We start from the raw sequence: 15,116 nt of genomic DNA on the forward strand, positions 1-15,116 counted from the left end.
TCTGCCCGGGGGGAGAGAGCCAGTACAGTCTGCAGCTCCGCCGGGTGGGAGTTGCAGACTGTGCTGTATCTCGCAATCTCTGGCCAATCAGAGTGTTGCCATGGGTTACCACGGCAACGCTCTCACTTCTGGAGACGGACCACCAGAGAGCTAGGACAGTGGACCAAGGAATGAAAACAAGTATTTCTAACACCCTGACTCTGTCACCCCCTCCCTCAGTCTCTGTCACCAGTCACCCCCCTCACTCGGTCACCCCCTCCCTCGGTCCCATTCATACTACATCCCTATCACACCCCACACTGTGTGCCTTACACACTCTACATAACATACAAACTAGATCCCTTTCCCACACCTCACTATATTCCATACACACACTACATAACCTACACAAATCATTTGGGGAAAAAAGTTGTTTTCAGCCAAGGGCATCCTGAATTTTCAGTTTCGGCCCAGAAGTCTTAAACATTAGTATTAAAACTGTTTCGGGGTGCAACTAATCCTTTAACCCCTTAAGGACACATGACATGTGTGACATGTCATGATTCCCTTTTATTCCAGACGTTTGGTCCTTAAGGGGTTAAAGGGGATTAGCCAGTCTGATGGTAACAATTTCCCTTTCCTTCTCCAATTTTTAGTGACTGTCACTCCACTTTAGTTTGCACTCTATGCAAGACTCTGCCTTGACATAGTAGCATACAATTCAAAAGGTGCATAAATTGGAGTGACACTCGCTAAGAATTCCACCAGTAGTGCTTCCAGTCCAGACTAAGGTGGACCGTTCCAAACGTATCCATAATCATGAAGAAAGTTTTACAAGGCACGTATAGATGGTGTTGCAGTTTCCACAGGAACCTTTATCCAGCTAACACAAACACAGAATTAACTCATGTAAATAGTCAATCTATTTACTGTACTGTGTGCAAAAGATACATTATTATATCACACAAAGTGAACCACATAAATTCTGTATACAGATATATTATATGCACACGTTTGATATATTTTTGTATGTAATTTATGTATTTCACTTTGTGTGATTTCATAATGTGACAATTTAATTATTTTTATACTACACGGTACGGTAAATAGATTTATGCACTTTTTGAATTGTATGCTAGTGCGTCAAGTCTTGCATTGAGTGCAAACTATTTATGGCCACGTCGTACACCATGAATGTGCATACACAAAAATAAGACCCTGGATAAAGGCCTGAACAAACATGCATTCATTTTTGTACATGGTACATTATTGAATTGGCTTGAGAAATGTTGTATAGTTTGCCTATAAAATCTGCTTAAACATCTTTAAGTGCCCCGTTCAATGTTCTTAAAGACTAGTATACAATGTCAATCAAAAAATATTATAAACTTCTGGTTAGCTACTGAATGGTGCAGAAACCCTTCTTTGGGATGATTAATCTCAAAAACAAAACTGTGAAAAAGACAATATGGGTAGTATTTATTATATGCTGGTCTAAAGAGTAGGAGGTGGGTATAAGACTGGGTTAGAAAGACTTGCTTATGAACTTTGGTCCTTGCAGTTTAACCGGTACCAAGCAAAGTAGAAATGCACATTCTGAGCTGTTCCAATACGCATTATTATAAGTTTTTATTTAATAATTTACTTTCAAGTATTTAAACTTGATATGAAATGTTTAAACTTTTTCTGTGTGTCAGTGTCTCGGCCCAGAGTAACTTTGCTGTGGGTGCAGTGGTCAATGCTACGTTCGGTTCCATGATTGAGTTGACCTTCTACATTACTGCATTGATTAAAGGAGCTCGAGAAGGGACCAAGTGCCTAGAGGAAGTGGTAAAGTCAGCCCTTACCGGCACATTGCTGGGGTGTGTCCTCTTCGTTCCAGTGAGTCTTGATGTTGATACAATTTATAAATAATAAGTTATCATAAAATGTATTCTGCATTAATGTTCTCTCAACTATTGCAGATAGGGGGGATAACAGACAACTCATTTTTAAAATTGGAGACTAAAAGTTCAATTAATGTTTTAATAATGCTGCAGTTGGAAAGAGTGCACATGCTAAAACTATAGTTGAAGGGTGCTTAGGGTTGTACTTTGCCTGGCTAAGAATGATGGGAGTTATGGCCCAGAGTTCCTTGAATGCAGGTACTCCTAAATATAGCCCCTCCCCCCCCCCCCCCTCCCAATGCTACCTTAATCTAAAATTGGCTTCCCAATGCAACAGTTTGTGATATCCCATTAAACGGCATCTTAAAGTATGTTTATCTGTGTTGCATAAGACCCCTAAATATTGCACATCCATTGCCAATTCTACCAACACACTATTAATTAAATCCGGTATTCTTTGTAATATATATATATGTGGTGGTCACATTTGAGAGCTTTAGAGTATTCATCACTTGAAAACGTGAAGAGAATTCCGACCTTCTCTCAGTACTTCCAACAGCATTTGACTTCAGCTTTCTATCTGTATTCTAGGGTTTGTGCATGGTGATAGGTGGCATCAAGCACCAGGAACAGAGATTTAACAGCAGGTCAGCAGGTGTAGGATCTGCTCTGCTATTCATATCTGTTGGAGGTAAGTATACAAATATGGTGTTAGGATGTACAAGGAGGCTGGAAGTTTTAAATTATTTAGTAGCAATATAGCAGACTGTTACACTTGATAAGTAGTAGTTATTGTCACACTGTCGTAAATGGGCATGACCTGGTCATCAGATTGGACCACATATTTTCCTTTGAAGGTGCGCCTTCAAATTAACCCCTTAAGGACACGACATGTGTGACATGTCATGATTCCCTTTTATTCCAGAAGTTTGGTCTTTAAGGGGTTAAAGTAGTCAGCCTGTGAGTTTACAGCCTATTTTTTGTGGTTACTTTTGTTATGAATTTGTTACTAACAAAAATAGATTTGTGTCCCATCTGTTTATTTTTTTTTTTTTTTATAACATAACAGAATAAACATGTTGTGCATTTTCTATAACTATGAATTCAAATGTATTTAACAATGAAGCATTTGATCAACTTTGTACAATGAAATATTAAACCATGTTTATTAAGAAGAAGCCAGTCGCTGAATGCCATCTGCATGCAAAACTGGCACAATAGCCACTAAACTGCAGCTGTAGTGGTTGTGGTGCTTAGAACAAGTTTTTAAAGTAATGGTGACCAGATCAAGAGCCATAAACACAAAGTAGTTTATCTCCATTTCTTTTTTTCCTTTCTCAAACTATATATTGTCATCATCATTTACTGGTCTACCCATGCTTTCAGGTGTTTTTGCTCCTACCCTATTTTCCAAAGCCTATGGAAAAATGATTTGTGGGGAATGCATAACTGTTGGTCTGAATTCCTCAGAGAGCTACATCTGCCAAAACTGTCAATCTCAAATGGTGAGTACCACGTATAAACTGTGATGATTGAGCCAGTTTACCCACTATCTTTGAAGGAATGTCTGTTTAAGCTGTGCATTGCGATTGCATCCGCTGTAAGTTTATCCGTTTGTTTGCGCTTTTTTTAATGTATTTTTTTTTTTTTTTTAGATGGGGAGCAACAACACTGCTTTTTACAGTGAAGTTCAGTGAGTATATTGTTGACGCATGTCTCTCTCTTTATAAAATACCTTCGCTGGAAAGAAATACTAGATATTCATAAACACCTGGAAAAATATAATGAAATATTGTAGGGAATATATAATACTTATGCCAAACCAAAGTGCAATATGCTTATCAAATATCCCTATAGCAGCTGCACTAAAGTGTCACTAAATAATATACAATAACTACCTCTAAAGTTAATTCACATGTGTGTATGTAATTGCATTTTATTACAAATGTGAATTCCTCTGCCACCTTATTATGATATCTCAATACTGGGTTCATCAAATCTTACCATCTGAACAAAATCTCTTAAACTGTTTCCTCTCTTTATAGGCCTTTAGTGTACACCGTGTCCATTCTTTTGCTTGCTGCGTATATTATAGGGCTCATCTTTACTCTGAAGACGCACTCACATATATATGATATTCATATAAGTGACTGTCATGGTAAGTTCAAAGTAGATTTCATAAAAAAAAAAAAAAAAAAAAAACTGAGTCTGGCCTCTAAAATTGATAATTTTCTCCAATGTAAATGGTTGTCCACATGCAATCTTTCAGATTCGTTTTTCCCCTCTTGCGTGCATGAGACATTGAAAGTGACTATTTATGGGTATTGAATGAATTTTATCTTGTGTTTTATCTTCAAACCAGAGTCCACATAATCCGTGTAAGACTAATTGTAGACTCAATTGATCAAACTAAACTCTGTAACTTGCACCATGCCATGTTTTAATTTTCCTCCCCCTTAGTGCCCGGACACCACCATAGTGCTGTAGTCCACTGGTCTCGCTGGCGAGCGATGGTCATACTCATAGGCTCCACATTGCTTATGTCTGCATGTGCAGATTTGGCTACTGAACATATAACTCCAATTTTGACAGAAACTTCGGTGTCTCAAGTGAGTGGTAGTGTTGACTATAAGGCTCCAATTCTTAAAACATTAATATTTGATGACATTTTCAAAAAAAATCTTAATTGCCTTTTGTGAAGAAATATCTTCTGTTAATTGTATGTTGTGTAGAGAAATTAACCAAGAGTTTCTAAAGCATCTTGTAAGGAAACAAAAATCACAATATACAGTAGTCTAGGTACTATTTTCATTATGCAATAAAATATTTTTGTAGATCAGCATGATTCACCATTGAATCATTGAGTTGTTTTTAGAAGGTTTGTTTTGTGGCTTTTGTTTCTCCAGTATTTTATTGGTGTTACTGTGCTGGCAATGATCCCTGAGCTTCCAGAAATTATCAATGGGATCCAGTTTGCTCTGCTTAACAACCTGAGCTTAAGGTAAGCAGAACTGCAGTGAATAAATGTATGCCTTGAATATTCATATCAGTTTCTATATCACTTAATATATTAAGGGTTTAAATGGGGTAAAGGGAACAATCTTGAGTAAAGAGCACCGCAGCAAGAGGACATGTGACAAAATCCTGCGTTACAACAGCTGGACAGTCATTGATGGCTTCTACTGCTCATTATGTAAAGGTTAGCACAACTTGTTTGTTTTGTTTAGGTGTTTTTTTTTGTTGTTTGTTTTTTGTTTTGTTCAGGCGTTTTTATTATTTTTTTGTGTTATGTCTATCCTGAGGATTAAAATAAGCTTATTCAGTCACAATTTATAAGGTAGGTTGCCTATTTGAAAGTGTAAAGCCTAAGAATTAAGTTTTACTCGGTTATCACTATTTTGTGTTTTTTAACCCCTTAAGGACACATGACATGTGTGACATGTAATGATTCCCTTTTATTCCAGAAGTTTGGTCCTTAAGGGGTTAAAGACACTGTGCCAGTGTTGAATGTCCTGGTTAATTAATGGTGGAGCTCCATGCAGCCAGAGTGGGTTATACAAGACCAATTATTAGTATCCCATAAAGCAGGACACAGGTGGGCAGGTCAAAAGGGAAGACCAGTCATGAGAATTGCATCTCTGGTGCTGCTCAAAAACTCAAGTATGATAAAACAGAACTTCCGCAATGACTAGCAACCCCTGCGGGTAACAGGCATATTCTTGTGCATTGCATGCATAGTTCTATGAAAGATCCTGCGGTCTCACGGGATTATCTATCCAAAGACATCTGTGCTGTACTCTGCACAAGAGTACAACCGTGATGCTGGCTCCTGGCAGATAAAATGCAAGAAGTTGAGGACAAAAATAGACGTCCACATCCATGAGGGTGAACTTCAAGTAAGTGCAACTCCCTGCACATAGAACAAAATATGCAGAGTCCCCTGAAGGTAACACATCCAGGACAGCATGAAGCCTTTATTCTGGAAAGTAATTCATCTTCAGGTGCACATAGAGCAGAAATCTTGTGTGTCTTTGTGAAAATCATGTATTTGGATGCAGACTGCAGTGGGTTCTCATAAAACTTAAACTAAATGGATATTATATCATCTGGCAAATTGTAATACTGACATTCACACAATGCTTTCTGTCTTCCTTTGCCAGTAACGGTTTTAGTAGAGCATTGTTAAATTATTTATTTACTTTCATTTTTCTCATATTGAACCTTTTTGGATTTTATTTTCTCAGTATAGAAATTGGGAGCTGCATTGCGGTCCAAGTGTGCATGCTGCAAATCCCCATCTTGGTTCTGTTTTCTGTGTTTTATGTAAGTATGTATGTTTATTACAGTAAAATAAAATATCAATGTGATATCCAGGGCCTTCCATAAACTTTGATTTAGGAAACCAATATTTTCAAAAACTTGAATTTAAAATCCTCTACGTATATGCATAAATGAGTGTGAACCTATGGTAGGCTGCTCACACCAATTGATGAATAAGAATCTGCTCATGGCTGAACTGCTCATAAGCAAGACGTTCACATTTCCTAGTTTGTGGAGTCTAACAGTTTTCTGTCCACATCAGCAAGTCTTTTAATGGGCATTATATTTATTTTGGCTTTGCACCTTCATTTTTTTTTTCTTGTAGCCAACAGGATTCACTTTGATATTCAGTGACCTTCATCTGTGGGCGAGCATGTTCAGTGTGATTTTGATGAATTACATCTTCATGGATGGGAAATGTGACTATTTTCAAGGTAGGAGAAACTGTCTAGGTATATTTGGTGGCACTGTTAGGAATTGGGAATTTTTGTATTTGCTCCATCTAGAGGACTTTCCAGAATAGTCAACCACCATGGAAAGTGAACATTTCTTGAATAGGCAAATCAAATTTGGCGCCACAAAAGAGAATTCTGATTGCGCTTGTGCAGTTGTGTGATCGGAAGCCAGTGGAACTCAAACGTTGCCTGGGTATGTTCCACTGCCGTGTGCATACTCCACGTCTGCCCGATCACAGATGCTCCATGCACTTCTGGCATGCATTTTAGTAATAAATAAAATTTGGTCTCTCACCATCCACTATCTTTATGAAACCCCATATCATATACTAAATAGAATTTCAATGGTAACCATAGATAAGGCCTAAAATCGTATGTTACTTCCTTGATGGACTGTGTAGTTCCAGCAACTGGGACCCACTTTACAAGCCAAAGTGGAAAACACGTTGTTTAATTTATATATTTTTTTTTTGTAAATTCTTTATTTTTGTTGTGCGCAAGAATAACAGGTAACCTCAATGCGCCACGACAGCGGCATCAGGGTAAAACGGTAAACAGATGCATTACAGGTTGTGGCACAAATCAGAAATTTAGACAGGCACATTTTTTAAATGGATAACGGTAGTACAATAGTTTGGTGTCCCATTTTGTTAAATAGGTTAGTAGAAGGTGTATGTCAGGAAAGATTATTCAGAGGAGTGACAAAGTAGTGAATAAACAGTTTAGTTAACCAACAATTAAAACCCTTTGGAGAGGCTTTCAGAGAGGTCCTACAACTGTAGTCCGAGAGACAAGTCTAATTTCAGTATGTATAGAGCTCAATAGACAGTACAGCAAAGTTATAGCTAACAACAATTAACATACCTAACAGTGGTATTCGGGTGGATCACACCTCTATAATTTTAGACTAACTCTACATAAGACCTTCGTGCGTTATCTTTGCCTCATATATGGAACACGAGCTTAACTGTGATAAATACAGATTGGTACTGCAGAGCAGATCTATGCCAGATGGTGATAGCGAGATATATGAGAAGAGTGACAGCAGATCATGGAAAATACAGGCATAAGGTTTATGCTGTGGGTTACGCTGAACATTCACGGCTAGCGTGGGATTGTACATGCTATGGTATGGTATTGATTGATATTTACGTACGCTGCGGCGGCGTTTGACAGGCAGGATTAACCTTAACTAGAGAGCATGCTCACATTGTTTTTCAGAGGTAATTACTATCAATTATAGCGAGCATTGCATATTTAATGGGGCTTCGCTCTGATGATCAATCAAGGCGATATCGCCCGCCTCAGGGTTTATGTAGTTGGCATGTATTCCTCATGGATGTTTAACCTGCCTACAGTAGACCCTGTGTAAGCCAAGCGGGGTGATAACTTTAACGGGGGAGTCAAGGTGTGCATGCATATAGTTATGGGGATCTACGTCTAGGGCGAATAGATGCAGCTTATTATGACAACGTTACAGGGTTTTCTAGGCAATCAGGTTAGTAGCATAATACTATTAAAATTTTATAAGATGTGGGTCTCGCCCCTCATGTTTGACTTATGGTTTCAGGAGTCACTCGAGTGATGTGGGGGTTAGGAGCGGGAGATGTGTTGGTTATAGACATGTGCTGCCTTGTGCCCGATCGGCTCTGGCGAAATAATAGGTAGGAATTAATAGGAAATAATAATAATAATAGGTGGGAAATAACAGGAAATAATAGGAAATAATAGGTGGTGCCGCTGGGCACTGATATAATCTGGGGGACCATGTGGGGAACTTTGAAAGGAATTGCTGGTGAGTGGGTGGGTGGGGGACAGCGTCCCCCGAGGGAACAAACCAAAGCGTAGCTGTCAGCCAGTTCCTGTCCTCCGGAGGGCACTGCTTCCGTTGTAGCAATGGCCCAAGTCCCGTTCAGCAGAATCCCGCCATCCCCAGGTTGTGTCCCCGTCCACAGCAATATTCCAAGGGGCATTCTCAGGTCGCGTGGACCATGGTGCGGAAAATGCGTAGGCTTGAGTACAGTCCCTTTCAACGATGGGTGGCTTTGTGGGGCGTCCGCATATCTCAAAGGTGACTGCTGGGGTGGTTTTCAGTCAGCGTCCAAAGGTGATATGGACTCTGGGGAGCTGTGTGTATTTATGAGGTGACCGCAGCGTAGGATTCAGGGGTCGAGCCTCTTGGGATAAACGTTGTGATTTTTGCCGGGTCCCAAGTTTCTGCTGGGGTGGTCGGGTGGAGGAGTCTTTCCTGGTTGAGCGAGGTCTGCGGAATGTCCAGAGTTCGCAGGAGGTCAGGGGCTTCCTGGATGTCGTGAATCAGGTGAGAGACCGCTCCTTGCTGAACACTGAGGGTTCTAGGGTTCCGCCAGCGGTAGCTGATATTATGCTGTTGGAGCAAGGAGGTGAGCGGCTGGAGCGATCTGCGCCAGGCTAGGGTGCTACCCGACAGGTCAGCAAAGAAGGTTAGTCCCCTGTTTTCGAATTGCATGGGGGTTTTACCCCGGAGGGCCGTGAGAATCGTCGCTTTTTCTTTCCCATTTTGGAAAGTGATTCTAGTGTCCCTTGTAGCCGAGGGAGGCGCTCTGGGAGGTTTAAGGATCCGAAATTGGTCCACAGGGGTGATGGCTTTGGTCTGGCCTTGCGGTAATATGGCCGCTATCATACGCCGTATAACGTGCGGCAGGTCGGCCTCGGGAATCTCATCTGGGAGCCCCCTGACCTTTAGATTTTGTCTTCTTCTGTTATCCTCTTGGGCTGCATAGCGGCGTTCCTGTATCTGGGTCTGCCTCTGTAAGTCCTGTACCGCTCGTTGCAGGGACGATATATCCTGCTGGTGTCCTTGTGATGTTGTCTCTATTGTGCTGATACGGCCTGTCAGGCCCTGCAGTTCTCCTCTGAGGGCAGATACATCCGTCAATATATTTTTTTGAAGCTCTGCCAGTAGAGCTTTCATAACCCCCGTGGTTACCAGCTCACCGTCATTTGTGTGAGGTTTGGTCTTCCGTGTGATGGCTGGGGCTGTCAGGTAGTTGTCCTCAGCGTCTCCAGAGAGATCGTCTGAGAAATCGGAACAGCCGCCGTGGAGGGCCGCCATATTAGGCTCCAGCGTGCCTCGTGCTTGCCTCCACATTTCACCGATTGTCCGCTCAGAGGCTGTCTTGTCCGGACCCGGTTTTTTATTTTTCTTCCCCATACTCCAGGTGAGTCTCTGCGGGTGATTGGGGGTCTGTGAATGTAGTTGTTTTAACTTTAGCAGCTTTATCGACGTTTGGGGCTCGGAGCTCTAAGTGCTTGCGACTGCTTCCCTCTGCAGTCCGCCGGAACTAATTTATATTTTTTAAATTTGACCGCAATCATAATGTGGGAGCTTTGTGCTCTGTTTTCATATGTCTTTGTAAACGGGCTGTAACGTGATGTTTCTTTTTAAATCCAATAACTCTGTTTTGTCTCACTGTAGGCACCGTGTTGCTCTTTGTATACTTCATACTACTTGCTACGTATTTCTTTGCTCCCTCACCTGCTGGATGCTGATGGTCACTTGATATCTGCTGAAGAGATGATTAGAATTGTGTAGATAAAAGAGGATCACCATCCACTAAATGAATGTGCAATCAAGCAACTGCTTCATTCCTACAATGAAACCCACATGTATTGTACTGCACATTATTTTAATCTAAGCCTTTGCAGATATAAGCTGGAAAACGGTAACCTTTCATATGTATGTTGGTTATGTAGATCTCACAATCTGCAGTACCATTATTCTCCACTAGTATTATCTGGTAGATCTAAGACCTGTGCACAAATCCGTTTCAGCTGCATAGATTTACAGCAATTTAATTTGTTTGATAAAGCTGAAACCTATTTGTGCACAAGTCTAGTAGATTGGACTCTGGCTAGGAAAATATTTAAGGCCATTTCTTAACCCTCTACAGGTCAGGTTTCTATTGAGAAAAGAGGTGTGTGTTTTTGTTTTTTTATTTAATCCCAACAGCCAGTTGGAGAGCTCCTGCGGACAACTGATGGGTAATATTAATGAAGGTGAAATGAGACATTTGATGTTTTCTAGACTGGGTTTGGGCCATACAATTATCACTAATTTATAACGTTTTTTTTTTTGTTTTTTTTTAGATGAATGTATATTTCTAAAATAGTTTTGACTCACTCTTATTACATGAAACCCCCAGACATTAAGCTGAAATGGTCCATAATGTAAAACAAAAAAAAAACACCCAAAGTATTTTTTGTATGAGATTGTTTTTGGGGAATGTGTTTTATATGTTTATAGTGTTTTTCATGTATTTTCAAAAAAGGAAATTGTGTGTGTAGATGCAGTCTTACTGTGACCATATTAAAAATAAACAAATAAACATCTGTCTTCTGTGTAGATTTAGTTATGCCATGTTCAGAAATTTCACAAATGTTCAAGACTATCATTCAAGACTGTTTTTGTATGAACTTTTCTTTATATTCAAACAAGCTTGTAATTGTAATTAACAATGGGGTATAGATATCTGTATGTGGGGGAAAAAAAATACAATTGGAGGGGTTTGTTCCTTATTAAACAACTATCTTGTGGGAGCTGGAATAATGTTACTTTTATGGTTGTAGCTGAATGATCTTGACTTATTTAAAGTGGCTTTGTCACAAAACATTTTTTGAACATTTAATAAAATTTATAAAAAATATTCCGATTGACTGCATTGCATCTAATTTTAAGATAAATGCCAATCAAAACACAAGAAAATGTACAACAAGCATGTCAAACTCGCGGGCCGCATGCAGACTGACAAATGATTTTTGCGCCCACCTCGGCCTGCGTTTCCTCTGCCAGCAGGCAGCGTGCGGCTCTATAAGGCAACTGCACCCGGCACTCTGGGAGGGGGGAGCGCCACCCCTTCTGCTTTGCGTAGGAGTGCCAGGTGTCACGTGACTACACGGTGCTCAGTCTGACACCGCGCTGCTGGCTCCCTGTACTGCTATGTCAGGTGAGAAACAGCAGGGAGGTGGGCCATCTATCAATCTGGCAGAGCAGAGTCAGTGCTTCTAACACCTCGGGTGCCGGCTCTGTAAGAGAAACAGCTGCCTGCCAGAGCAGGAAGAGATGGGTATGAATGGAAGGGGTAAGAGGGAGACATGGGTGGGAGAGATGGGAATAGAAGGGGGTGGGGGGTGGGGGGTAGAGAGAGATGAATTGAAGGTTTAGGGGGGAGATATGGAATGGGTAGAAGGGAGGGGGAGATGTGGATGGAAGTTGGGTAGAAGCGAGCGGAGCAGAAAGTGCAGCTACCTTCCTGGCTGAGACCGCAGTTTGCAGAGAGACTGAGGGAGTGAGCGGAACGGACACTTCAGATAGTAGCATTACCACTGAGATAGTAAGTAACTTGAGGTGAAGAATGATACAATAAATTTTAGTTTGTGTTGGTCTAGGTCAGGCATAAGCAACCTTTGGCACTGCAGATGTTTTGGACTTTACCTCCCATGATGCTTTGCCAGCATTATGTCTGTTAGAGCATTATGGGGAATGTAGTCCACAACATCTGGAGTGCCGAAGGTTGCCTATCCCTGGTCTAGGTCAAACTCTTGTTTTTTAGAGGGGGGGGGGGGGGGGGGGGGTGGCCCACATAAACTTAAGTAAAATGTTAACTTGACAAACGACAGAGCTTCCACAATCGAGTTTTTTGTTATTCCCCACAGCCACCACTAGACAGCTGTGGAAATCTGACAGTTTTTTTTTTTTAATTCTTTATTTTATTGTGCATGTGTTAACAAAAAGGCTTGAGACAGCGGTAATAAGCATAGAAAAACAGGCAAAATATATTCTTAGCATGACATTCAAAGAAACTGCAATTTAAAAAAAAAAAAATTATATATTGAAATGACAGGCTAGGAACAGTAGCATAGCAATAAATGTCAGTAGGTAGGTTAAACATGGTGCAGTAATCAGGCTATATTAACTGATGTGGTTAACATTAGTACTGACTATTTTAACAAGCAGGAATGTGCAGGTCTACTGACTTGTAAGTGGTGTGGTAGTTAGAGAAGGGTAGACTTGTGTGGAAAATGCAGTGTGCAACAGTGAGAGAGCAGGTGTAGTGACTTATAAACCGTATTATGCTGTAAAAATGTCAACTGGATGATGGTGCACACGTGTTAAAATTTGCCAGTGGGGGGCGGGGCGGTGCCTGACCGCTGAGCTAAGAGGACGCTTGCCTCACCAGCTCCTGCTACTTGGGGCAAAAACAGCAGTTTTTGGATACCTAAATGGCACTAAAATTACATACAAAGGCCACCAAGTGACAGGTGATAACGAGGCGGACGCACAGACACCACCCAAGCGACGATGCAACACAGGTGCACCCGAAACCACGGCGAGGCCTACCGGCATGGCGGGTGCAGGGAAGACAGCCGCTTGCCTGCTGCTTCGACCAGCCATATACATGACGCTGGGAACACATCCAGGCCCAGCAAAGCATTGGATGATTCAAACAGGACTGGGACTTAAAAATCAGGCAAAATGCCAAATTTCTCCTAACTTTCACTGCCCTAGTTGAACTCTCCCATATGATTGATTATTTTTATCACTTATTGGCTTTCTTTGACCATACAGGGGACCACGGGAGGGGGGGGGGTGAGGGGGTGATAGTACTCAAAGTTAACTAATCACTAGGTATATCTCTGCATAGCCCAGCTCACATTCACGCAAGTTATGTATTTTTCTTTCTCTTATTACTTTCCTCATTGTATATTACACTTAATACGTGATGCCCAGTCTAGGGGAACGTGAACCATTAAACTGACTTAACATGCTTCCAAGTTATGCATAGAGGATCTCCCAAAATGGCACAACATGTACTAAACCGTACTCATCAGTCTACACCCTTCATATAGTCAGTCAGTGTAACTCTTCTCTTATGTTGCTTTGTCTCTCCGCTGACTACTTTTCCTTTTTTTTTTTTTTTTTTTACTTATACAATTGAAAGTGCAGTTTAGCTCCTAAACCCTAACATAAAATACCATGCGGTTCACTCAAACTGTAACGTAGGGGTATCTCTGATTGCACCTGATGTCATGTTCACTGTTACATTGTGTATTTGTCGTATATGTGTGATTGGTGGTGTGGCAATGCGGGGTGCACTGTATACTCATGCACGACCAAAAATAAAGAATTGCAAAAAATTTTTTACAAAATTTGCCACTGGGACCGGGCATTAGGTTAGGGAAATAAAGCGTTAGAGGAAAGTATGTCAAAATCGATACAAGCATTAGAGCAGCATCGGGGTCATGCGTATTGTTGGGTCAGACACATTAGGCCATCATGCTTCAATTGTCCCTTTTCACCCGATTCCAGATGTCACTAGACCATCGGCGTAGAAATGAAATGAAAGGCCGTCCGGGTTGTGGTGTTTTCCCATGTCGTGTCTGTGTGGTACTAGCTACGTGCCGCAGAAATCTGACAGTTTTGTTCATTGCGAGATTGCCCCTCCCTTAAGCATTGCTTCAATGCTTTCCTATGGGGATTTTATGGACGCTGGATGTCCTTATACAGCGCGTAGACTAAGAACAGAATAGTAACAGAAAAAACACTCAGTGGGGGTAATGTAGCAAACAGATAAATTACTCCAATTTACTGTCTGTATGTAGATAAAGACTTCTCCAAATCTTCAATAAAGAATGCAACAAATACCCAAAAGGGTTATCTACAATACAAAATATAACGAACACATAGGGTAGCTTTGTATGGAAATTGGGGTGAGATGTAAATCTAAGAAATTCACTCACAAACCCAAATTGATTGAAGGCAGATCACTGATAACTGAAGACCTTCTTTGCCTTGAAGTGTGTTGTGTGTATGGGGGTCTGCCTGTAGCCTTTGTGCATTGTGTTTATGGCAAAGCTATGTTTCCTGACTGTGTGTGTGTATGGTGATGAATGTCTTTAGCTGGTGACTGTGACAAGGTGAGTAAATTGGTACCAGTGACAGGGAGAGGGTGACATTGTGAAGGGGGTAAATGGATGGGGGTGGGGGGGTGGGGGAGGGGCAGGGCAAGAGGAGGTAAGTGTGTCAGGACAATTGTGGCATGTTAGGAGGGATGAGTGTGGCAGAGTGAGGGCAGGTGAGTATGGAGGGGTGAGATTAACAGGATTAGGTGTGGTTAATGTGAGTGTGGATGCATGAAGAGGCTGACAGTGTGTGTGTGTGTGTGTGTGTGTGTGTGGGGGGGGGGGGTAATAACCGTGTGTCTGGGGAGGCTGTGTGTGTGTGGGGGGGGGAGGTTACAGTGAGAGAGAGAGAGAGGGGGTGGGTGACAGAAATAGAGAGAGAGGCGGGGTGACAGAGGGAGGAGGGGTGACGATGAGAGGGAGGAGGGAGAGGGGGTGATGGTGATGGGGAGAGGGTTGATGTTGTGAGGGACAGGGGGTGATGGTGTGAGGGACCGGGGTGATGGTGAGAGAGAGGGGGATGAAAGGGAGGGGA

The 15,116-nt window shown here is 41.6% G+C and overlaps 1 protein-coding gene across 2 annotated transcripts in view; it reads left to right on the forward strand.

The window, feature by feature from the left end:
- Positions 1-10,972, forward strand: part of LOC134601053 (uncharacterized) — an 81,572-nt gene extending 70,600 nt beyond the window's left edge. Inside the window, exons 11-20 of one of the 2 annotated variants that reach the window (XM_063445469.1) lie at positions 1,677-1,860; positions 2,457-2,556; positions 3,252-3,370; positions 3,521-3,558; positions 3,911-4,023; positions 4,326-4,474; positions 4,772-4,866; positions 6,110-6,188; positions 6,511-6,619; positions 10,098-10,972. In XM_063445469.1, coding sequence (XP_063301539.1) covers positions 1,677-1,860; positions 2,457-2,556; positions 3,252-3,370; positions 3,521-3,558; positions 3,911-4,023; positions 4,326-4,474; positions 4,772-4,866; positions 6,110-6,188; positions 6,511-6,619; positions 10,098-10,171 — 1,060 coding nt within the window. In that variant the 3' untranslated portion in view covers positions 10,172-10,972. Of the gene's footprint in view, positions 1-1,676; positions 1,861-2,456; positions 2,557-3,251; positions 3,371-3,520; positions 3,559-3,910; positions 4,024-4,325; positions 4,475-4,771; positions 4,867-6,109; positions 6,189-6,510; positions 6,620-10,097 lie in introns of those variants that run through there. The other variant, XM_063445470.1, reaches the window with a different exon arrangement.
- Positions 10,973-15,116: the final 4,144 nt, after the last annotated feature.

Source organism: Pelobates fuscus, chromosome 3 (genome assembly GCF_036172605.1).
Source record: "Pelobates fuscus isolate aPelFus1 chromosome 3, aPelFus1.pri, whole genome shotgun sequence".
In the NCBI taxonomy this organism is placed as follows: Eukaryota; Metazoa; Chordata; class Amphibia; order Anura; family Pelobatidae; genus Pelobates; species Pelobates fuscus.